At 52.6% G+C, this 25,945-nt stretch overlaps 1 protein-coding gene across 1 annotated transcript in view; it reads right to left on the minus strand.

Annotated features, from left to right (window-relative positions):
- Positions 1 to 11,600: 11,600 nt before the first annotated feature.
- NBEAL2 (neurobeachin like 2) overlaps positions 11,601 to 25,945 on the minus strand; it is a 176,051-nt gene continuing 161,706 nt past the window's right edge. Inside the window, 17 exon segments of the mRNA XM_083186544.1 lie at positions 11,601 to 14,177; positions 14,991 to 15,126; positions 15,210 to 15,358; positions 16,414 to 16,575; positions 19,857 to 19,973; positions 20,048 to 20,142; positions 20,217 to 20,389; positions 22,439 to 22,516; positions 22,518 to 22,546; positions 23,018 to 23,107; positions 23,313 to 23,429; positions 23,872 to 23,969; positions 24,453 to 24,570; positions 24,674 to 24,783; positions 25,101 to 25,231; positions 25,324 to 25,464; positions 25,575 to 25,699. Of these exon segments, the coding sequence (XP_083042670.1) occupies positions 14,076 to 14,177; positions 14,991 to 15,126; positions 15,210 to 15,358; positions 16,414 to 16,575; positions 19,857 to 19,973; positions 20,048 to 20,142; positions 20,217 to 20,389; positions 22,439 to 22,516; positions 22,518 to 22,546; positions 23,018 to 23,107; positions 23,313 to 23,429; positions 23,872 to 23,969; positions 24,453 to 24,570; positions 24,674 to 24,783; positions 25,101 to 25,231; positions 25,324 to 25,464; positions 25,575 to 25,699 (1,971 nt within the window). The 3' untranslated portion in view covers positions 11,601 to 14,075.

Below are 25,945 nucleotides of genomic sequence, written 5' to 3' on the forward strand. Positions count from 1 at the left end.
AGATTGTAAGCTTGCGAGCAGGGCCCTCCTACATTTTGACTGTCTGTAAATACCCTGTTTGTGGTATCACGGTCTCCTATTGTAAAGCGCAATGGAATATGCTGCGCTATATAAGAAACTGTGGCCCCCATCGTGTAGTGTGTATGACAGGGAGTACATGATAGTGCCTCAGTGACCCTTACACACGTGTGCATGCGTTACACAGGAGCTCCCCTCAGTGGCTGGTAGATGTAAGTGCACCACCACCACCAGCACACACTCGGCAGGACCTACATCTGACGGTTGTGTATTATAATACATCATACAGGGCTTTCCTGTGTATCCTTCGCTGCATCGTCTCCCACTCAGTGGTGATGCGGAGGCCGTTATCCTCTCCCTGGCCTCAGTGTTGCTCTATGACCCACTGAGGACGGCTCTGAAGCGCATTGCTCAGCAGGATTACACCCGTTACCACACCCTGGCTGCTGAGGGGGGGGGGGGGGGGGGGGGAACAGGTGCTTCAGTGTATCAGGGAACCCTTCCCAATGTAGGTGCCATGCTCATTGTGTGAGATCCTGCGCCCCCGTTATATCGGTAATCTTTCCCCATTCAGCTCTTTCCACCATGGCTGCAGACCTCACTGACCAGCACACACGGATGGCTGCTAACCCAGAGCGCACACCGCCATGCCCACACTACGTAATGCCCCCTGGTTATGGGTGAGACATCCGGATGTACGGCCTCAGGGCTGTGGCAGGACTGGGCCCTGGAGCACACCGCCATGCCCACACTATGTAATGCCCCCTGGTTATGGGTGAGACATCCGGATGTACAGCCTCAGAGCTGTGGCAGGACTGGGCCCTGGAGCACACCGCATGCCCACACTATGTAATGCCCCCTGGTTATGGGTGAGACATCCGGATGTACGGCCTCAGGGCTGTGGCAGGACTGGGCCCTGGAGCGCACCGCCATGCCCACACTATGTAATGCCCCCTGGTTATGGGTGAGACATCCGGATGTACGGCCTCAGAGCTGTGGCAGGACTGGGCCCTGGAGCGCACCGCCATACCCACACTATGTAATGCCCCCTGGTTATGGGTGAGACATCCGGATGTACAGCCTCAGAGCTGTGGCAGGACAGGGCCCTGGAGCGCACCGCCATGCCCACACTATGTAATGCCCCCTGGTTATGGGTGAGACATCCGGATGTACAGCCTCAGAGCTGTGGCAGGACTGGGCCCTGGAGCACACCGCCATGCCCACACTATGTAATGTCCCCTGGCTATGGGTGAGACATCCGGCTGTACAGCCTCAGAGCTGTGGAAGGACTGGGCCCTGGAGCGCACCGCCATGCCCACACTATGTAATGCCCCCTGGTTATGGGTGAGACATCCGGATGTACAGCCTCAGAGCTGTGGCAGGACAGGGCCCTGGAGCACACCGCCATGCCCACACTATGTAATACCCCATGGTTATGGGTGAGACATCCGGATGTACAGCCTCAGAGCTGTGGCAGGACAGGGCCCTGGAGCACACCGCCATGCCCACACTATGTAATACCCCATGGTTATGGGTGAGACATCCGGATGTACAGCCTTAGAGCTGTGCCAGGACTGGGCCCTGGAGCGCACCGCCATGCCCACACTATGTAATGCCCCCTGGTTATGGGTGAGACATCCGGATGTACGGGCCTCAGGGCTGTGGCAGGACTGGGCCCTGGAGCGCACCGCCATGCCCACACTATGTAATGCCCCCTGGTTATGGGTGAGACATCCGGATGTACGGCCTCAGGGCTGTGGCAGGACTGGGCCCTGGAGCGCACCGCCATGCCCACACTATGTAATGCCCCCTGGTTATGGGTGAGACATCCGGATGTACGGCCTTAGAGCCGTGGCAGGACTGGGCCCTGGAGCGCACCACCATGCCCACACTATGTAATGCCCCCTGGTTATGGGTGAAACATCCGGATGTACAGCCTCAGAGCTGTGGCAGGACTGGGCCCTGGAGCACACCGCCATGCCCACACTATGTAATGTCCCCTGGCTATGGGTGAGACATCCGGCTGTACAGCCTCAGAGCTGTGGCAGGACTGGGCCCTGGAGCGCACCGCCATGCCCACACTATGTAATGCCCCCTGGTTATGGGTGAGACATCCGTATGTACAGCCTCAGAGCTGTGGCAGGACTGGGCCCTGGAGCACACCGCCATGCCCACACTATGTAATGCCCCCTGGTTATGGGTGAGACATGCGGATGTACAGCCTCAGAGCTGTGGCAAGACTGGGCCCTGGAGCGCACCGCCATGCCCACACTATGTAATGCCCCCTGGTTATGGGTGAGACATCCGGATGTACGGCCTCAGAGCTGTGGCAGGACTGGGCCCTGGAGCACACCACCATGCCCACACTATGTAATGCCCCCTGGTTATGGGTGAGACATCCGGATGTACGGCCTCAGGGCTGTGGCAGGACTGGGCCCTGGAGCACACCGCCATGCCCACACTATGTAATGTCCCCTGGTTATGGGTGAGACATCCGGATGTACGGCATCAGAGCTGTGGCAGGACTGGGCCCTGGAGCGCACCACCATGCCCACACTATGTAATGCCCCCTGGTTATGGGTGAGACATCCAGATGTACGGCCTCAGAGCTGTGGCAGGACTGGGCCCTGGAGCGCACCGCCATGCCCACACTATGTAATGTCCCCTGGTTATGGGAGAGACATCCAGATGTACAGCCTCAGAGCTGTGGCAGGACTGGGCCCTGGAGCACACCGCCATGCCCACACTATGTAATGCCCCCTGGTTATGGGTGAGACATCCAGATATACGGCCTCAGAGCTGTGGCAGGACTGGGCCCTGGAGCGCACCACCATGCCCACACTATGTAATGCCCCCTGGTTATGGGTGAGACATCCGGATGTACAGCCTCAGAGCTGTGGCAGGACTGGGCCCTGGAGCACACCACCATGCCCACACTATGTAATGCCCCCTGGTTATGGGTGAGACATCCGGATGTACGGCCTCAGGGCTGTGGCAGGACTGGGCCCTGGAGCGCACCGCCATGCCCACACTATGTAATGCCCCCTGGTTATGGGTGAGACATCCGGATGTACAGCCTCAGAGCGGTGGCAGGACTGGGCCCTGGAGCACACCGCCATGCCCACACTATGTAATGCCCCCTGGTTATGGGTGAGACATCCGGATGTACAGCCTCAGAGCTGTGGCAGGACTGGGCCCTGGAGCACACCACCATGCCCACACTATGTAATGCCCCCTGGTAATGGGTGAGACATCCGGATGTACAGCACTGGGCCCTGGAGCGCACCACCATGCCCACACTATGTAATGCCCCCTGGTTATGGGTGAGACATCCGGATGTACAGCCTCAGAGCTGTGGCAGGACTGGGCCCTGGAGCACACCGCCATGCCCACACTATGTAATGCCCCATGGTTATGGGTGAGACATATGGATGTACAGCCTCAGAGCTGTGGCAGGACTGGGCCCTGGAGCGCACCGCCATGCCCACACTATGTAATGCCCCCTGGTTACGGGTGAGACATGCGGATGTACAGCCTCAGAGCTGTGGCAGGACTGGGCCCTGGAGCACACCGCCATGCCCACACTATGTAATGCCCCCTGGTTATGGGTGAGACATCCGGATGTACAGCCTCAGAGCTGTGGCAGGACTGGGCCCTGGAGCACACCGCCATGCCCACACTATGTAATGCCCCCTGGTTATGGGTGAGACATCCGGATGTACGGCCTCAGAGCTGTGGCAGGACAGGGCCCTGGAGCGCACCACCATGCCCACACTATGTAATGCCCCCTGGTTATGGGTGAGACATCCGGATGTAGGGCCTCAGAGCTGTGGCAGGACTGGGCCCTGGAGCACACCACCATGCCCACACTATGTAATGCCCCCTGGTTATGGGTGAGACATCCGGATGTACAGCCTCAGAGCTGTGGCAGGACTGGGCCCTGGAGCACACCGCCATGCACACACTATGTAATGCCCCCTGGTTATGGGTGAGACATCCGGATGTACAGCCTCAGAGCTGTGGCAGGACTGGGCCCTGGAGCACACCGCCATGCCCACACTATGTAATGCCCCCTGGTTATGGGAGAGACATCCGGATGTAGGGCCTCAGAGCTGTGGCAGGACTGGGCCCTGGAGCACACCACCATGCCCACACTATGTAATGCCCCCTGGTTATGGGTGAGACATCCGGATGTACGGCCTCAGAGCTGTGGCAGGACTGGGCCCTGGAACGCACCACCATGCCCACACTATGTAATGCCCCATGGTTATGGGTGAGACATCCGGATGTACAGCCTCAGAGCTGTGGCAGGACTGGGCCCTGGAGCGCACCGCCATGCCCACACTATGTAATGCCCCCTGGTTATGGGTGAGACATCCGGATGTACGGCCTCAGAGCTGTGGCAGGACTAGGCCCTGGAGCGCACCACCATGCCCACACTATGTAATGCCCCCTGGTTATGGGTGAGACATCCGGATGTACGGCCTCAGAGCTGTGGCAGGACTGGGCCCTGGAGCGCACCACCATGCCCACACTATGTAATGCCCCCTGGTTATGGGTGAGACATCCGGATGTACGGCCTCAGAGCTGTGGCAGGACTGGGCCCTGGAGCACACCGCCATGCCCACACTATGTAATGCCCCCTGGTTATGGGTGAGACATCCGGATGTACATCCCCACTGTACAGACCACACATATCCTCTTCTATCCAATCACATCCCCTCTGTACAGGCCACACATATCCTCTGTCCTATCCAATCACATCCCCACTGTACAGGCCACACATATCCTCCGTCCTATCCAATCACATCCCCACTGTACAGGCCACACATATCCTCCGTCCTATCCAATCACATCCCCACTGTACAGACCACACATATCCTCTTCTATCCAATCACATCCCCTCTGTACAGACCACACATATCCTCTCCTATCCAATCACATCCCCACTGTACAGACCACACATATCCTCTGTCCTATCCAATCACATCCCCACTGTACAGACCACACATATCATCTCCTATCCAATCACATCCCCACTGTACAGGCCACACATATCCTCTGTCCTATCCAATCACATCCCCACTGTACAGTCCACACATATCCTCTGTCCTATCCAATCACATCCCCACTGTACAGGCCACACATATCCTCTCCTATCCAATCACATCCCCACTGTACAGTCCACACATATCCTCTGTCCTATCCAATCACATCCCAACTGTACAGACCACACATATCATCTCCTATCCAATCACATCCCCACTGTACAGACCACACCTATCCTCTGTCCTATCCTATCACATCCCCACTGTACAGGCCACACATATCCTCTGTCCTATCCAATCCCATCCCCACTGTACAGGCCACACATATCCTCTGTCCTATCCAATCACACCCCCACTGTACAGACCACACATATCCTCTGTCCTATCCAATCACATCCCCACTGTACAGGCCACACATATCCTCTGTCCTATCCAATCACATCCCCACTGTACAGGCCACACATATCCTCTGTCCTATCCAATCACACCCCCACTGTACAGGCCACACATATCCTCTCCTATCCAATCACATCCCAACTGTACAGACCACACATATCCTCTCCTATCCAATCACATCCCCACTGTACAGACCACACATATCCTCCGTCCTATCCAATCACATCCCCACTGTACAGGCCACACATATCCTTTCCTATCCAATCACATCCCCACTGTACAGACCACACATATCCTCCGTCCTATCCAATCACATCCCCACTGTACAGACCACACATATCCTCTCCTATCCAATCACATCCCCACTGTACAGACCACACATATCCTCTTCTATCCAATCACATCCCCTCTGTACAGGCCACACATATCCTCTCCTATCCAATCACATCCTCACTGTACAGACCACACATATCCTCTCCTATCCAATCACATCCCCACTGTACAGGCCACACATATCCTCTCCTATCCAATCACATCCTCACTGTACAGACCACACATATCCTCTCCTATCCAATCACATCCCCACTGTACAGGCCACACACATTCTCTGTCCTATCCAATCACATCCCCACTGTAGAGGCCACACATATCCTCTCCTATCCAATCCCATCCCCACTGTACAGTACACACATATCCTCTGTCCTATCCAATCACATCCCCACTGTACAGACCACACATATCCTCTGTCCTATCCAATCACATCCCCACTGTACAGTCCACACATATCCTCTGTCCTATCCAATCACATCCCCACTGTACAGGCCACACATATCCTCTGTCCTATCCAATCACATCCCCACTGTACAGACCACACATATCCTCTGTCCTATCCAATCACATCCCCACTGTACAGACCACACATATCCTCTCCTATCCAATCACATCCCCACTGTACAGGCCACACATATCCTCTGTCCTATCCAATCACATCCCCACTGTACAGACCACACATATCCTCTGTCCTATCCAATCACATCCCCACTGTACAGACCACACATATCCTCTGTCCTATCCAATCACATCCCCACTGTACAGTCCACACATATCCTCTGTCCTATCCAATCACATCCCCACTGTACAGGCCACACATATCCTCTCCTATCCAATCACATCCCCACTGTACAGGCCACACATATCCTCTGTCCTATCCAATCACATCCACACTGTACAGGCCACACATATCCTCTCCTATCCAATCACATCCCCACTGTACAGGCCACACATATCCTCTGTCCTATCCAATCACATCCCCACTGTACAGACCACACATATCCTCTCCTATCCAATCACATCCCCACTGTACAGACCACACATATCCTCTCCTATCCAATCACATCCCCACTGTACAGACCACACATATCCTCTGTCCTATCCAATCACATCCCCACTGTACAGTCCACACATATCCTCTGTCCTATCCAATCACATCCCCACTGTACAGACCACACATATCCTCTCCTATCCAATCACATCCCCACTGTACAGGCCACACATATCCTCTGTCCTATCCAATCACATCCCCACTGTACAGGCCACACATATCCTCTCCTATCCAATCACATCCCCACTGTACAGGCCACACATATCCTCTCCTATCCAATCACATCCCCACTGTACAGGTCACACATATCCTCTGTCCTATCCAATCACATCCCCACTGTACAGACCACACATCTCCTATCCAATCACATCCCCACTGTACAGACCACACATATCCTCTGTCCTATCCAATCACATCCCCACTGTACAGGCCACACATATCCTCTGTCCGATCGAATCACATCCCCACTGTACAGTCCACACATATCCTCTGTCCTATCCAATCACATCCCCACTGTACAGGCCACACATATCCTCTGTCCTATCCAATCACATCCCCACTGTACAGGCCACACATATCCTCTGTCCTATCCAATCACATCCCCACTGTACAGGCCACACATATCCTCTCCTATCCAATCACATCCCCACTGTACAGACCACACATATCCTCTTCTATCCAATCACATCCCCTCTGTACAGGCCACACATATCCTCTCCTATCCAATCACATCCTCACTGTACAGACCACACATATCCTCTCCTATCCAATCACATCCCCACTGTACAGGCCACACATATCCTCTCCTATCCAATCACATCCTCACTGTACAGACCACACATATCCTCTCCTATCCAATCACATCCCCACTGTACAGGCCACACACATTCTCTGTCCTATCCAATCACATCCCCACTGTAGAGGCCACACATATCCTCTCCTATCCAATCCCATCCCCACTGTACAGTACACACATATCCTCTGTCCTATCCAATCACATCCCCACTGTACAGACCACACATATCCTCTGTCCTATCCAATCACATCCCCACTGTACAGTCCACACATATCCTCTGTCCTATCCAATCACATCCCCACTGTACAGGCCACACATATCCTCTGTCCTATCCAATCACATCCCCACTGTACAGACCACACATATCCTCTGTCCTATCCAATCACATCCCCACTGTACAGACCACACATATCCTCTCCTATCCAATCACATCCCCACTGTACAGGCCACACATATCCTCTGTCCTATCCAATCACATCCCCACTGTACAGACCACACATATCCTCTGTCCTATCCAATCACATCCCCACTGTACAGACCACACATATCCTCTGTCCTATCCAATCACATCCCCACTGTACAGTCCACACATATCCTCTGTCCTATCCAATCACATCCCCACTGTACAGGCCACACATATCCTCTCCTATCCAATCACATCCCCACTGTACAGGCCACACATATCCTCTGTCCTATCCAATCACATCCACACTGTACAGGCCACACATATCCTCTCCTATCCAATCACATCCCCACTGTACAGGCCACACATATCCTCTGTCCTATCCAATCACATCCCCACTGTACAGACCACACATATCCTCTCCTATCCAATCACATCCCCACTGTACAGACCACACATATCCTCTCCTATCCAATCACATCCCCACTGTACAGACCACACATATCCTCTGTCCTATCCAATCACATCCCCACTGTACAGTCCACACATATCCTCTGTCCTATCCAATCACATCCCCACTGTACAGACCACACATATCCTCTCCTATCCAATCACATCCCCACTGTACAGGCCACACATATCCTCTGTCCTATCCAATCACATCCCCACTGTACAGGCCACACATATCCTCTCCTATCCAATCACATCCCCACTGTACAGGCCACACATATCCTCTCCTATCCAATCACATCCCCACTGTACAGGTCACACATATCCTCTGTCCTATCCAATCACATCCCCACTGTACAGACCACACATCTCCTATCCAATCACATCCCCACTGTACAGACCACACATATCCTCTGTCCTATCCAATCACATCCCCACTGTACAGGCCACACATATCCTCTGTCCGATCGAATCACATCCCCACTGTACAGTCCACACATATCCTCTTCTATCCAATCACATCCCCACTGTACAGGCCACACATATCCTCTCCTATCCAATCACATCCGCACTGTACAGACCACACATATCCTCTGTCCTATCCAATCACATCCCCACTGTACAGGCCACACATATCCTCTGTCCTATCCAATCACATCCCCACTGTACAGACCACACATATCCTCTGTCCTATCCAATCACATCCCCACTGTACAGTCCACACACATCCTCTCCTATCCAATCACATCCCCACTGTACAGACCACACATATCCTCTGTCCTATCCAATCACATCCCCACTGTACAGTCCACACACATCCTCTCCTATCCAATCACATCCCCACTGTACAGACCACACACATATCCTCTGTCCTATCCAATCACATCCCCACTGTACAGGCCACACACATCCTCTCCTATCCAATCACATCCCTACTGTACAGGGCACACATATCCACTGTCCTATCCAATCACATCCCCGCTGTACAGGCCACACATATCCTCTGTCCTATCCAATCACATCCCCACTGTACAGTCCACACATATCCTCTGTCCTATCCAATCACATCCCCACTGTACAGTCCACACATATCCTCTCCTATACAATCACAACCCCACTGTACAGGCCACACATATCCTCTCCTATCCAATCACATCCCCACTGTACAGGCCACACCTTTCTTTTCCACATTTTCCCTCCTCCTGACCTCTGGCCAAACTGCTGGGTCACTGTATCATAAAGCACCTCAGGAACCTTGCATTCTGGTGCAATTAATTTCCCTATAGATTGTAAGCAGGGCCCGCATACCTCATTTGTTGTATCACTGTCTCCTATTTTAAAGTGCAATGGAAAATGTTGCTATGTAAGAAACGTGTGTGTGTGTGTATATATATATATATATATATATATATATATATATATATATATATATATATATATATATATATATATATATATATATATATATATATATATATATATATATATATATATATATATATATATATAGTGGGTCGACGGACTGGCACTCTCCTCTCCTGAGTCAGCCGCCCTGGTGCTCGGCTAAGCAATATTTGGATGGTAGAACAAAAAAGCAGGCACTCCAGGGACTTGATGTAAATAGTGTATTGGAAAAAATCAGCAATAAACACAGCCAACGTTTCGAGGCAACAACGCCCCTTTGTCAAGGCAAAATCAATAGTGAAAAACACAGCAATCGCTGTTGATTTTGCCTTGACAAAGGGGCGTTGTTGCCTCGAAACGTTGGCTGTGTTTATTGCTGATTTTTTCCAATACACTATTTACATCAAGTCCCTGGAGTGCCTGCTTTTTTGTTCTACCATCTATATATATATATATATATATATATATATATATATATATATATATATATATATATATATATATATATATATATATATATATAAAACCTTGCATTCTGGTGGAATCGATGCAATAAAGAATACAGTATCTATCCTTATGTATCAATGCCTATTTCCCTATAGATTGTAATCTTGCCAGCAGGGCCCTCCTACATTTTGACTGTCTGTAAATACCCTGTTTTGTTGTATCACTGTCCCCTTTGTAAAGCGCAGCGGAATGTGCTGCGCTATATAAGAAACTGTTAATAAATAATAAATAAATAAATATATATGGAAAAAGTATTGTGTCTCTAATAATGCACTTATAGAAAATCAGCACCCCTATAGAACCTTGCTATTAAAAAGGCACAGAAAAAGATATGGTGATACAGCGCACCTCTGTTCTGTTTCTCTAATACCAATCCTTGAAAGGTGACTCTTAAATTCAATAAATCAATAATTGGTAAAAACAAATGGACATTTATTAGATATTTTCCAATATGTGTAAATTCATCAGTATTTTCACAGGTGTCACATAAAAGATCAATCCGCAGCCCAACGCGTTTCGTCCTTCAGGACTTCATCAGGGGCAGTGAATAAATCCCTTGAGGCAATAGACCCTCTAGTAGGAATAGAGATGGTACGTGTTTTAGAGCAAAATATTTGGTATTGCAGGTTAAAGTGCAGTAATGAAGGTAGCACAGGTACTCCGAGAGCCAGTGACATCTCCACGCCTACTAGAGGACAAAATGCTGAGGAATTTACACATATTGGAAAATATCTAATAAATGTCCATTTGTTTTTAACAATTATTGAATTTAAGAGTCACCTTCTAAAGGATTGGGATTGGTGATACAGCGCACCTCTATTCTGTATATCTATCTATCTATCTATCTATCTATCTATCTATCTATCTATCTAGATATACACACACTGCTATTTTTCAGCAGGAACTCAGTTCCTGAACCTCTAATTAAATATGACATCATCAGGACCTGGATTCCTGAAACTGTTCTGGGCTAACAGGTACTTTTCATGAGATAAGTTTTATTTTAAGTCCCCTGTGAGTGCCTTTGTTTCTGAATACATTATATTACATTGATTGTTCCACCCCCGGACCTGTAGAACTGTGTAAGTGTGTGTGTGCGTTTCCCACATTAGATCTGGGGTGGTACACAGCCACCGTATCGTGTAATACACACACGTATCCCTGCGGTGCTCACCGGTAAAGAACACAGACCTCGCGTTTCAGTAGAAAATACCTTTTTTTAAAACACATCGATGATCATCCACATTACAGAAAATCAGCGTCAGAATAAAAAGCCGACGGCTGCAAATTTAAGGCAAGATTTTTAGGTATTAATAATTGTGCTTGATCTGTGGAGGAAAGTGCCACGTCTGAGGGTAAGAGGGAAGAATCAGTCCAGACAGGAAGTGCGCATTGTGTAGTCTGTATATAGGTAGATTGCATGGAGGCTTGCAGGCCCAGGATTCTTTATTCCGCTCCTGTGCATCATCACAGCCAGTCCAGACACATGCGGAGCCGGTGTCCGATCATTACTCCCTGCAGGACACCGGTCTGTAACAGCGCAGATGACTGGACACCGGTCTGTAACAGCGCAGATGACTGGACACCGGCCTGTAACAGCGCAGATGACTGGACACCGGCCTGTAACAGCGCAGATGACTGGACACCGGCCTGTAACAGCGCAGATGACTGGACACCGGCATGTAACAGCGCAGATGACTGGACACCGGTCTGTAACAGCGCAGATGACTGGAGGACTGTGGCTCAGTAGTAACTGCACATTCGCTGATCATTATAAATCTCCCTAGTAGCACTAACATTCTATAACACATTTATGGGCGTCCCAATACAGAGCCACTGAGAACACAATATACATTATAACATACAATCGCCCCGGATTATTAGGCTGTGTGTGGCACCCTGCAGTACACTGCTTCCATGCTACCCAGTCATGCTGCGTGGCACAACCACAGTACCCCATGACTGGGGGAGCACAGATGGTGATCCTTAATGACATTGGACCACGTTACGCTCCAGCTGGGGCAAGCCGGGATGCCACGGCCAATACAGGGACACACTACTTTCCTGGGCGACACAACGATCAAGGCAACAATTCCCCCAAACTGTGTGACTGCATTAAACGTCTTACTGCAAGATTCTATTATATAATATAAAAAGATTTTTTTTTTTTAAAAGCTGCTTTTGTGGATTCTGGTTACATTTATAGAACTTCTGTGCAAATCACAGCGGCAGCTCCCTCATCTAATCACTGCGGTCACTGCGCCATTTGTGGAACATTCGGCGACGACCAGAACACATATATAGTTATGGTGGTCAGTAGTAACAATGAGTTTTTCATGTTCTATTTTTCCATACTTTAACCTCCACGTGGACTGAGTGCAGCGCTCGCGGACCACGTCCAAAGCATGGCGAGTGAGGAAAGTACACGCTACAGTAATGGGGGTTCCATGTCAACATTAAAGCAGAAAATACCACTAACGCCTGTCAATCAAGACACTTTACACCTTTCCATCCACACCCAAAGGCAAGGTATGTCATTCTATGAGGAATGGGGACCCCAGCACCCTAGAACGCTGGACTGGGGGGAGGGGGTAAAATGTAATGTATATAATGCTGATTATTTTACAACATAACAAAGGTGCATTAGCGCAGCGGGTGTCTGATTGGTCTGCGTGAGAGGAAGGGTCGAACAAGTCACCCCAATATATATAGTGCACATGGGGAGCAGGAGCGCCGACATGATTTACAATCCCCAGTAACGCGACCAGAGGTGGAGCTGGGAAACCGGCAGCCATTTTGTTTTGGAAAGTCCTATGAATGGACAGAGAAGGTGCTCATGTATCGCGGCCTCAGATCAGTAACTCACCACAGATCCCTGCGGACGTAAACAGTCTTATATAACCCCTCACCCCACAATATTCCCTAGATCTCTGCAGCACATTGCACCCCCCCTGACCTCACATCAGCTCCGATGGCGTCTAATCATTTGCAGTAACGCCGAGGCATGGGTAGAGAGCGTGGCTTCCCATAGAGATCAGTAACAGTGCCCATTGTACAGTACAAAGCTCCTTGGCCTGAGCTCAGCAGGAAGAGGCGGGACGACAGCGACCGGCACTGTGCGGGAAAAGTAACGCTCTATCTCCGGAGTAATGCGAGTGCAAGTAACGCGGCTCTGGTGACGAATCCTACAGTGTTCAGCTATAAAATAAAAAGGGATATTTATAAATGGCAGCATCAATGCTGCGGTGCCTCTAATAGGAATACGCAGCACCTGGTCCAAGGACTGGTCTCTACATGAAGGACTGTTGGTGCACCATAGTGCGGACCGTTCCCGGTACTGCAGTCACCCAGCAGCGAGGAGTAAATGTCTCTTCTCCGTCAGGGCGAGAAGTTTGCTCTGCGGATAAAGCAGTTTTTCTAGAAAAAAAAGGTGCATCTGTCACATTCATATATTGATCGGTTCCCTTCAGATCACCCCCAAAATTATTGCTCACAGATTTCAGCCCCAATAGTCCGCAGCCAGTGGACCACCCCGGAATAGTGTGAGGGGCTCCACAAGGCTGTTGGGACAAGGTGCTGCTCATCACCAGCTGGCGGGTTTCCTCATCCACTTTTCAGGAGACCGTGTTCCGAGCAGGCACTTGTGGTCTATTACCATCCAGACTTCACCCATTAGTGAGACTCGGTCGGTCTGTACTCAGTTTCTCCAGAAGACACCTGAGAAATCCGCCGCGTAGAACCCCAAAGTCTCCTTGTGAACTGCCCAGATTTCACCTAGAGAAGAGGAAGAACAAGGACAATGAATAAAAGGCCCTGATTCATTTAGGAGCCAGTGGCATGGGATGGTAGCCCGCGCAGGACACGGAGGTAATAGTGTGGGCAGGTAGGCATGACCAGGTGGGCATTGACAAAGGAAATCCATAAGAAGGGTTCTGGGTGGGAGAGGCCGGTATCAGAGAAGGTGAAAGGCAGAGGTCTGAGGCATATCTAAGAGGCATGAGGTATGAGGTATAGTGTCACAATGAGGTCAAAGCTGTAAGGGGGGATTTCACGGACTTCTGGAAGTTCTCTGAAGCCAACATAGGAATGTGTAGACTGCCACAGTGGTTGGATAATGGGGAGAGGGAAATGTCAGACCCATTGGGGCATTTATGTTGGACAGACAGACAAGGGGCATTCCTGGTAGCAGGATACAATGAGAGCAGAGGCGGCTCTAGTGGTTGTGCTATCCAAAATACGAATAGTGGAGTCACCCCCACCGCTAGTGAGTCACGGCAGCAGGTGGGGGTGGGTGTAAGGAGGTACAGTTGGTGTGGCTCTTCTATTTGATTTCTGGACTGCGCTACAACCCCACATCTGGAACCGCTACTGCTATGCAATAGGTCAGAGAGGACACCAAGGACATGAGCATAGTGCCTATGAAGGACCATGCCAAGACCTGGATTATCGGATAGAATATCAGGTGGATGGAGCTCAGCTAGGGCAGGTGAGGTGGGACACCGGGATGTGGGTCATCGATCAGACTGAAGACATGGAGAGATGGAACAGAGACGGGAATGAGAAAGGGATGTCTGGTCAGGCACCGACCTCTAGAGGTTGTCCAGCTCCCACCACAATCAGCTTCCCATCATCCAAGCCCACCAGGATGTGGCTGTTTTCTTTGGTCACCGAAACGCAATGAACAGGAACCTTCATGGGCAGGGGGCTGACGGCCAGGCCGAGGCTGTTGGAAGGAGAACGTTTCATTAGTTTGTAAGTGGGCCTCACCATACAGGACGAGCCCTGCTGACAGTGGTGGGCTCTTACCTGCGGAGGTCCCGGATCTGCAGAGAACACTGCGCAGTACCAAGGACCACAAATTCCTGAGTGATGCAGAGAGCGGAGACCTGTTCATCCAGCGATACAGAGGACAGGTGCTTCCCATTCACAGAGTACAGGTGCAGAGCAAACTTATCCTGCCCGGGGGAGACAAAGCGATCACATGATGTCACTCTAAGGGCGGCACCCTGACACCGACCCCACATTCCTGCCCCCCACCTCCGTCACCAAGCACATGCAATACAGAGGACAGGTGCTTCCCATTCACAGAGTACAGGTGCAGAGCAAACTTATCCTGCACGGGGGAGACAACGCGATCACATGATGTCACTCTACGAGCGGTGTCGGACAACGGCCCCATATTCCTGCCCCCCACGCACTGACACCGACCCCCACCTCCGTCACCAAGCACATGTGATAACAGAGGAGACAAAGCGTTCACATGATGTCATTCTACGAGCGGCGTCGGACAACGGCCCCATATTCCTCCCCCCACGCACCAAACACATAACATGATAACAGAGGAGACAAAGCAATGATATGAGGTCACTCTACGAGTGGTGTCAGACAACGGCCCCATATTCCTGCCCCCCACGCACTGAAAACCGACCCCCACCTCCGTCACTAAGCACATGTGATAACAGAGGAGACAAAGCGATCACATGATGTCATTCTGTGGGCGGCGGCGGACAACGGCCCCATATTCCTGCCCCCCACGCACTGACACCGACCCCCACCTCCGTCACCAAGCACATGTGATAACAGAGGAGACAAAGCGATCACATGATGTCCGGCACCGCCCGTAGAATGACATCATGTGATCGCTTTGTTCTACACGATTGCAATGAATGCAGACACCTAGGTCCTCTCTACATATTTTACATAAATAAACCAATAAAGGTTAAGTTTTAAATAACAAAACTAATCATTCTTTTCGGTGTGCATCCATCGTGCAATTCTTCTCTTTCTTTAAAATGACATCTGTATGTCAACATATCATACCCAACCCATCAGGAGAGGACACGTGAATAATGAGAGGTCGGCAATAGTGCTAATAAAAATAAAGTCCTGTAACCAGCCCATGGCGGTAATGTATAGTTCCATATACGTAGAATGGGGAAGTACACAACGCCAGGGTTCCCCCAGGGAAGCCGTGTAAGGACGGTTCTGTGACGCGGGTTCTGCCCCTCACCTTCAGAGAACTCCTGCCCTCGATGGTGCTCTGGAAGACGATCTGCCCCTCCAGGCCGATCAGCAGGTGGGAGATGGTCAGCGGCAAGGAACTGTCACAGGTGGGTTTAATGCAGCGCATAAACTGGCCCAGGCGGATGGTGTGCACGATGACTGTGCCGTCCTACAGAGAGCGCGGGAGGAGACTTAGTATTTGCACAAGGGTTACAGGGGAGCGCGCCATGGTCTCCTCACAGTCACATGACGGGGACAGATAATGGGGGGGGGGGACGACTCAGTATCTGCAGAGGGGTTACAGGGGAGCGCTGCATGGTCTCCACACAGTCACATGATGGGGACAGCTAATGGGGGGGGGGGGGAGGAGACTCAGTATCTGCACAGGGGTTACAGGGGAGCGCGTCATGGTCTCCCTCACAGTCACATGAAGGGGACAGATAATGGGGGGGGACGACTCAGTATCTGCACAGGAGTTACAGGGGAGCGCGTCATGGTCTCCTCACAGTCACATGAAGGGGACAGATAATGGGGGGGACGGGGGACATGACTCAGTATCTGCACAGGAGTTACAGGGGAGCGCGTCATGGTCTCCTCACAGTCACATGAAGGGGACAGATAATGGGGGGGGGGGGGGGGGCGACTCAGTATCTGCACAGGAGTTACAGGGGAGCGCGTCATGGTCTCCTCACAGTCACATGAAGGGGACAGATAATGGGGGGGGGGGGGCGACTCAGTATCTGCACAGGAGTTACAGGGGAGCGCGTCATGGTCTCCTCACAGTCACATGAAGGGGACAGATAATGGGGGGGGGGGGGGGGGGGAAGGAGACTCAGTATCTGCACAAGGGTTACAGAGGAGCGCTCCATGGTCTCCTCACAGTCACATGACGGGGACAGATAATGGTGGGGGGGGGGGGGGGGAGGAGACTCGGTATCTGCACAAGGGTTACAGAGGAGCGCTCCATGGTCTCCTCACAGTCACATGAAGGGGACAGATAATGGGGGGGGGGGGGGCGGGAGGAGACTCAGTATCTGCACAAGGGTTACAGGGGAGCGCGTCATGGTCTCCTCACAGTCACATGACGGGGACAGATAATGGGGGGGGGGGGGGGGAGGGAGACTCAGTATCTGCACAAGGGTTACAGGGGAGCGCACCATGGTCTCCTCACAGTCACATGAAGGGGACAGATAATGGGGGGGGGGACGACTCAGTATCTGCACAGGGGTTACAGGGGAGCGCTGCATGGTCTCCACACAGTCACATGATGGGGACAGCTAATGGGGGGGGGGGGGGAGGAGACTCAGTATCTGCACAGGGGTTACAGGGGAGCGCGTCATGGTCTCCTCACAGTCACATGAAGGGGACAGATAATGGGGGGGGGGGGGCGACTCAGTATCTGCACAGGAGTTACAGGGGAGCGCGTCATGGTCTCCTCACAGTCACATGAAGGGGACAGATAATGGGGGGGGGGGGACACGACTCAGTATCTGCACAGGAGTTACAGGGGAGCGCGTCATGGTCTCCTCACAGTCACATGAAGGGGACAGATAATGGGGGGGGGGGGGGGGAGGAGACTCAGTATCTGCACAAGGGTTACAGAGGAGCGCTCCATGGTCTCCTCACAGTCACATGACGGGGACAGATAATGGTGGGGGGGGGGGGGAGGAGACTCGGTATCTGCACAAGGGTTACAGAGGAGCGCTCCATGGTCTCCTCACAGTCACATGACGGGGACAGATAATGGGGGGGGGGGGGGGGAGGAGACTCAGTATCTGCACAAGGGTTACAGAGGAGCGCTCCATGGTCTCCTCACAGTCACATGAAGGGGACAGATAATGGGGGGGGGGGGCGGGAGGAGACTCAGTATCTGCACAAGGGTTACAGGGGAGCGCGTCATGGTCTCCTCACAGTCACATGACGGGGACAGATAATGGGGGGGGGAGGAGACTCAGTATCTGCACAAGGGTTACAGAGGAGCGCTCCATGGTCTCCTCACAGTCACATGACGGGGACAGATAATGGGGGGGGGGGAGGAGACTCAGTATCTGCACAAGGGTTACAGAGGAGCGCTCCATGGTCTCCTCACAGTCACATGATGGGGACAGATAATGGGGGGGGGGGGGGGGAGGAGACTCAGTATCTGCACAAGGGTTACAGAGGAGCGCTCCATGGTCTCCTCACAGTCACATGATGGGGACAGATAATGGGGGGGGGGGGGAGGAGACTCAGTATCTGCACAAGGGTTACAGAGGAGCGCTCCATGGTCTCCTCACAGTCACATGACGGGGACAGATAATGGGGGGGGGGGGGGGGGGAGGAGACTCGGTATCTGCACAAGGGTTACAGGGGAGCGCGTCATGGTCTCCTCACAGTCACATGAAGGGGACAGATAATGGGGGGGGGGGGAGACTCAGTATCTGCACAAGGGTTACAGAGGAGCGCTCCATGGTCTCCTCACAGTCACATGACGGGGACAGATAATGGGGGGGGGGGGGGGGGGGGGGAGACTCAGTATCTGCACAAGGGTTACAGAGGAGCGCTCCATGGTCTCCTCACAGTCACATGACGGGGACAGATAATGGGGGGGGGGGGGGGGAGGCTGTTATATGAAGGGGACAAATAATAGGGGGGGGGAGAGACGGTCACATGACAGGGATAAATAATGAGGGGAAGAGACGGTCACGTGACGGAGACAAATAATGGGGGGATGCTGTCATATGACAGGGACAAATGATGGGGGGGGAGACGGTCACATGACAGGGACAAATAAATGAGGGGGGGGCGGTCACATGACAGGGACAAATAATGAGGGGGGGGGGGGGGCTGTCATATGACAGGGACAAATAATGGGGGCATAAAATGGGGAAAGAGATGGTCACATGACCGGGGCATATAATGGGGACAGATGGTCACATGACGGGGGCATACATGGTCACATGATGGGGGCATATAATTTGGACAGAGATGGTCACATGACGTGGGCATATAATGGGGGCAGAGAGAATCACATGACGGGGGCATATAACGGGGCAGAGAGAATCACATGACGGGGGCATATAACGGGGCAGAGAGAATCACATGACGGGGGCATATATCGGGGCAGAGAGAATCACATGACGGGGGCATATAACGGGGCAGAGAGAATCACATGATGGGGCATATAACGGGGCAGAGAGAATCACATGACGGGGGCATATAACGGGGCAGAGAGAATCACATGATGGGGCATATAACGGGGCAGAGAGAATCACATGACGGGGGCATATATCGGGGCAGAGAGAATCACATGATGGGGCATATATCGGGGCAGAGAGAATCACATGATGGGGCATATAACGGGGCAGAGAGAATCACATGATGGGGCATATAACGGGGCAGAGAGAATCACATGATGGGGGCATATAACGGGCATGCAGAAACCTCACATCACGAGCACTTATAACTTACCTTAGAACCAGACACTGCCACATCCAGCTCGGTGCTTATGGCCACACAAGTGACCTCATCGCTGTGACCGTACAACACCTGCACAGGCTTGGGAGACAGCCCACATGAGAAGCCGCCCTGGACAGAAAGGACAGGTAAGACACGGCAGGTAAAGGACAGGTATCAGGTGTATGGGACGGACTGAGCCTCACCTGCTGCAGAACCTCCCACACCATACAGGTGGTGTCCCGAGAGCCAGAAATGAGGTAAATCCCGCACAGGTCCAGGGACAGGCACGTCACCACATCTAGGGCGAAGAGGGTGGGGTTACACAGGAAGGGATGGCAATGGCAGACATACAGAATAAGGGGCAGTAAGTACCAATGTGCCGGGTGATGTGGCCGATGACCTTCCCCTTGCTCAGCGAGGTCACCTGCAGGCTGTTGTCCCAGTGGCCTCCGCTGAACAGTAACTTTGCATCGTGGGAAACGCACAGAGTCCTAGTAGACAGCTCAGCGCCGAGGGCAAAGGGGCCATAGAGGAAGCGCTTTGTCCTGAGAGAACATATCATGAAATGGATCAAATAGTGAGGACTACAATACCGACATCCAGTCACAATTACACACCGAACACCAGGACGGCAGGCACCAACATATGGGAAGAGGCCAACGTTTCAGTATGGACTACACTAACAATATTCCAAAGCCAAACACAAGGGAACGGCCAGTGACCGTCCTCCTCAGCTGGTCACTGTGTAATCAGTACAGGTGACCGTCCTCCTCAGCTGGTCACTGTGTAATCAGTACAGGTGACCGTCCTCCTCAGCTGGTCAGTGTGTAATCAGTACAGGTGAGCGTCCTCCTCAGCTGGTCAGTGTGTAAATCGGTACAGGTGAGCGTCCTCCTCAGCTGGTCAGTGTGTAATCAGTACAGGTGACGGTCCTCCTCAGCTGGTCAGTGTGTAATCAGTACAGGTGACCGTCCTCCTCAGCTGGTCAGTGTGTAATCAGTACAGGTGACCGTCCTCCTCAGCTGGTCAGTGTGTAATCAGTACAGGTGACCGTCCTCCTGAGCTGATCAGTGTGTAATCAGTACAGGTGACCGTCCTCCTCAGCTGGTCAGTGTGTAATCAGTACAGGTGACCGTCCTCCTCAGCTGGTCAGTGTGTAAGCAGTACAGCTGACCGTCCTCCTCAGCTGGTCAGTGTGTAATCAGTACAGGTGACCGTCCTCCTCAGCTGGTAAGTGTGTAATCAGTACAGGTGACCGTCCTCCTCAGCTGGTCAGTGTGTATTCAGTACAGGTGACCGTCCTCCTCAGCTGGTCAGTGTGTAATCAGTACAGGTGACCGTCCTCCTCAGCTGGTCAGTGTGTAATCAGTACAGGTGACCGTCCTCCTCAGCTGGTCAGTGTGTAAGCAGTACAGCTGACCGTCCTCCTCAGCTGGTCAGTGTGTAATCAGTACAGGTGACCGTCCTCCTCAGCTGGTCAGTGTGTAATCAGTACAGGTGACCGTCCTCCTCAGCTGGTCAGTGTGTAATCAGTACAGGTGACCGTCCTCCTCAGCTGGTCAGTGTGTAATCAGTACAGGTGACCGTCCTCCTGAGCTGGTCAGTGTGTAATCAGTACAGGTGACTGTCCTCAGCGGGTCAGTGTGTAAGCAGTACAGGTGACCGTCCTCCTCAGCTGGTCAGTGTGTAAGCAGTACAGCTGACCGTCCTCCTCAGCTGGTCAGTGTGTAATCAGTACAGGTGACCGTCCTCCTCAGCTGGTAAGTGTGTAATCAGTACAGGTGACCGTCCTCCTCAGCTGGTCAGTGTGTATTAAGTACAGGTGACCGTCCTCCTCAGCTGGTCAGTGTGTAATCAGTACAGGTGACCGTCCTCCTCAGCTGGTCAGTGTGTAATCAGTACAGGTGACCGTCCTCCTCAGCTGGTCAGTGTGTAAGCAGTACAGCTGACCGTCCTCCTCAGCTGGTCAGTGTGTAATCAGTACAGGTGACCGTCCTCCTCAGCTGGTCAGTGTGTAATCAGTACAGGTGAACGTCCTCCTCAGCTGGTCAGTGTGTAATCAGTACAGGTGACCGTCCTCCTCAGCTGGTCAGTGTGTAATCAGTACAGGTGACCGTCCTCCTGAGCTGGTCAGTGTGTAATCAGTACAGGTGACTGTCCTCAGCGGGTCAGTGTGTAAGCAGTACAGGTGACCGTCCTCCTCAGCTGGTCAGTGTGTAAGCAGTACAGGTGACCGTCCTCCTCAGCTGGTCAGTGTGTAATCAGTACAGGTGACCGTCCTCCTCAGCTGGTCAGTGTGTAATCAGTACAGGTGACCGTCCTCCTCAGCTGGTCAGTGTGTAATCAGTACAGGTGACCGTCCTCCTCAAGCTGGTCAGTGTGTAATAAGTACAGGTGACCGTCCTCCTCAGCTTGTCAGTGTGTAATGAGTACAGGTGACCGTCCTCCTCAGCTGGTCAGTGTGTAATCAGTACAGGTGACCGTCCTCCTCAGCTGGTCAGTGTGTAATCAGTACAGGTGACCGTCCTCCTCAGCTGGTCAGTGTGTAAGCAGTACAGGTGACCGGCTAGGCACAGTGTGGCCGTGATACTCACGTGGTATTGGAGATAGTGGGGTCTTTGGTGAAGCTGAAGTAGTTGGACAAGTTTCTGTCGTAGGGCAGCCAGCCATGTCCCCAGGAGACCATCTGCACTAACTGTGACCTGAGACAGGAGTAAGAGGGGTCAGCACAAATACATCTCTGAGCCAGAGGGGTCCATGTGAGAACCCTGGGGGACCAGCAGGCACCAGGGGGGGGTCATGTGATAATCCTGGGGGACCAGCAGGCACCAGGGGGGGGGGTGTGTGTGTCATGTGAGTATCCTGGGGGACCAGCAGGCACCAGGGGGGGTCAATGGGAGAATCCTGAGTGACAGGAGGCACCGGGGGGGGGGTGTCCAGGTGAGAATCCTGGGGGACCAGCAGCCACTGGGGGGGGGGGGGGGGAATGGGGTAATGTGATAATCCTGGGGGACCAGCAGGCACCAGGGGGGGGGGTCCAGGTGAGAATCTTGGGGGACCAGCAGGCACTGGGGGGGGGGGGGGGGGGGTAATGGGGCTGTCTCCTCAGGGAGATCTAAGGGCATGTTCCAGATCATCAACACCTCATCGGTTACATTACAGACATTACTCACCAGACTGTCCGGAGACCCCTGTGTCATGAACGTATGAGCCTGATGTTTTGGGACGACAGCCTGCACCAGAGGTACCCCCTCCACCATTCCCTGTACGACAGACAGAGAGACCGTTACATGGACACAAGTCACGCCTGATGGGTGCAGCGAATCCCCAGCTGTACATACTGAGCCCCACACCCTTCCCAGACCTAAGCTGCATTAAGCTGGTGGCACTGGGAGTCTTAGAAAGCAGTGACACCCCCCTAACCCTAAACCCCCCCCCCCCCAGATGAACCTCCCCAAACCCTCTCACCTCCACAAAGAACGGTTTCAGCTCTGATAAGTTCTCAAACAGATTGGGAGAGTAAGTGTCCATCCGGGAGAGTCTCCGCGCCGCGTGCTCCGCCGTCAGGCGTGCCGGGTGAGGCTCCTGCAGGCAATGGCGACTGGTTACAAAGAGTCATATATAAATGTACGTAACAATGCATGGGGCGCTATAGGTGGGACGAAGGGCCAGTGGCTGGCGGACCTTTGCCCGAATGTCCAGAGCACCAGCTATGAAGAGTCCATGCAGATCGTGGCACCTGCGCACCGCCTCACCCACACGACCACTTACTGTACCGGTCATTTATTGAGGTGGCTTCTCATACGTAGTACAGAACATTGGGCGGTGCCCACTCGCGAGACATCGCATACAATTGTTCTGGCCACATGATGTAAGGTAAATGCTGCAAATACGGAGAACATGTCCTACAGGCGCCGACTGTCCTCACCGGAGGTTACGGTGGGTGGTGCGTCCTCATGGCACAGCTAGAGATGCCAGTCTCACTTACCCACCAGTCTGGGTACGTGCATCACCCTAATATCCGTACCTTGAGAAGCTGGCAGGGGGTCTGCCCAAAGTTACTGATGATCCCTTCCAGCGCCTTCCTCTCCGTCTCATCTGCGACGGCGTCCAGGTCGACCACACCTGCAGGGGGGCAAAGGCTGCTCAGTCCTCATTCACAATGTTCACAGACAGCAATGTCAACACCAAAATACTGACAGCAAAAATGGCAACCTGGTTAAAATGCCGACATGTTTATGTCAACAATGAACATGATGACACCACAATCTCGACGCACAGATTTTTTGCATATTTAACCCTAATAACACAAAAATGTACTTTAGACCTAAGTGAATATTAACACTTTATATATTGACGTTACGTGGACAGAAATTCTGCCCGAATGCTGGAACAAACGGCACAACGGCGTCATGACACGGGAAGCTGGCAGGACGGGGGTGAGGTAGAGGGAGGACGTTCTCCTGTGGTGACGATATTGGCTGCTGCTGTCTGTGACAGAGAAGCCCCGCCCTCTTACTGTGCCTATACATTATACAGCGCGGCAGTACGCAGCCTTTCCCGTATATTACACGCCAGACAGCGCCCTCACCTGTATCGGTCTCTCACCTTCATAAGTGCAGTAATAGAACACGTTCAGGGCTTCTACGGCGGCTTCCCCTCTCTGCTTGTACCCGAAGATCAGGTCTATCCACTCGTGTAGATGAGCCGAGACATACTCTGATTCCTGGGGAAGGAGACCACAGAGCGCTGATCAGTGTATATCCTGTGCGGGCGTTATTAGCCATGGGAGCGACGCTCTGCAGAGGCCGGAGAGGGTCGGAGCTTACCAACGCCTTACGGTGCTTGTAGATGAAATCCTCTGGTGAGGAAGCCCATCTCGGTAACACAACGTTATCCACTTTCCCATTGGTCATCTGGAGACAGCCAAGATCGAAACCTGAAAGAGACACGGATCCGGGATGTCACGTACGACCGCCGGCCCAGCTGCATGTCCTGGGTCGGGAAACATTGGAGAAACCATGACCCTGTGGCGGGGGAGTAGCAGGTAAATTAGCGCACAGTGATCCGGCGCCGAACAATGGGGGAGGACCAGGTCAGAGATCCTGGGGGGGGGGGGTGATGGGTACAGGGATCGTGTGAGGGGGGAGATAGGGCAAACCTCTGAGCACAGGCTACACCCTGCCCCAGCTCGGGCATACAGTACGTACATCATGGCACTCGTAGTACCACAGTGGCCCCTCCCCCAAACCGTACCATTGCAGTTCTCCAGGAATTCCGGGAAATAGAAAAACTCCGGTATTAACTCTTTCACATCCACAGGGTTCTCCATGCGGGCGTGCCAGGCGGCAGGGATGGAGTGGAACTGCCGGTCCGAGCAATCAAACCTGAGGAACGCAACACACCGCAGATTATTACACACCAAGGCCGAGCGGTATACGTGGGGGGCGGGGGGCTAGTGCAGACCGGGATCTCCCACCTGCCGCTCTGCAGCTGGATGTGTAACGTGGTGAACGGCTCCACGCGGATCATGTAGTGCATCACCCCGGCTGCATTAGAGTAGTGAGTCCCATAGTGGAACCTTTCCACCGTCCCTGTGGGGTCTTCAAAGCTCTCATACCTGTGGGGGGAGGGAGGGTGTGAGACTGGGGGAGATGGGTCCAGAGGGGGAATCCATATATTTAACACATTGTCACTTTATTTAGTTTTTGGCTAATCTGTGAAACTCACTTCTCCTTCACGTCCCGCGCGTGCCACTCGTTCACCACCCCGATGGGCTTGGATAGGTCCCGGAACACCTCAGGGTTGGTCAGGTCCAGTGTCTCAGAGACATAATCCCGTAGTATCCACGGAAACTGCGAGACGGAGAACACGGCTGTTATATGGGGCAGATGGGGGACCTTACATATGTGGTGTCTGACGTCTATATTCTACAACCGATGTATCTAACACAATCGTCCTGTAACCAATGGTGTACGTTATACAGCGCGCCCCCTGTAGGTGTACGTTATACAGCGCGCCCCCTGTAGGTGTACGTTATACAGCGCGCCCCGTGTAGGTGTACGTTATACAGCGCGCCCCGTGTAGGTGTACGTTATACA

This window comes from Crinia signifera, chromosome 5 (assembly GCF_055691185.1).
Source record: "Crinia signifera chromosome 5, ASM5569118v1, whole genome shotgun sequence".
In the NCBI taxonomy this organism is placed as follows: Eukaryota; Metazoa; Chordata; class Amphibia; order Anura; family Myobatrachidae; genus Crinia; species Crinia signifera.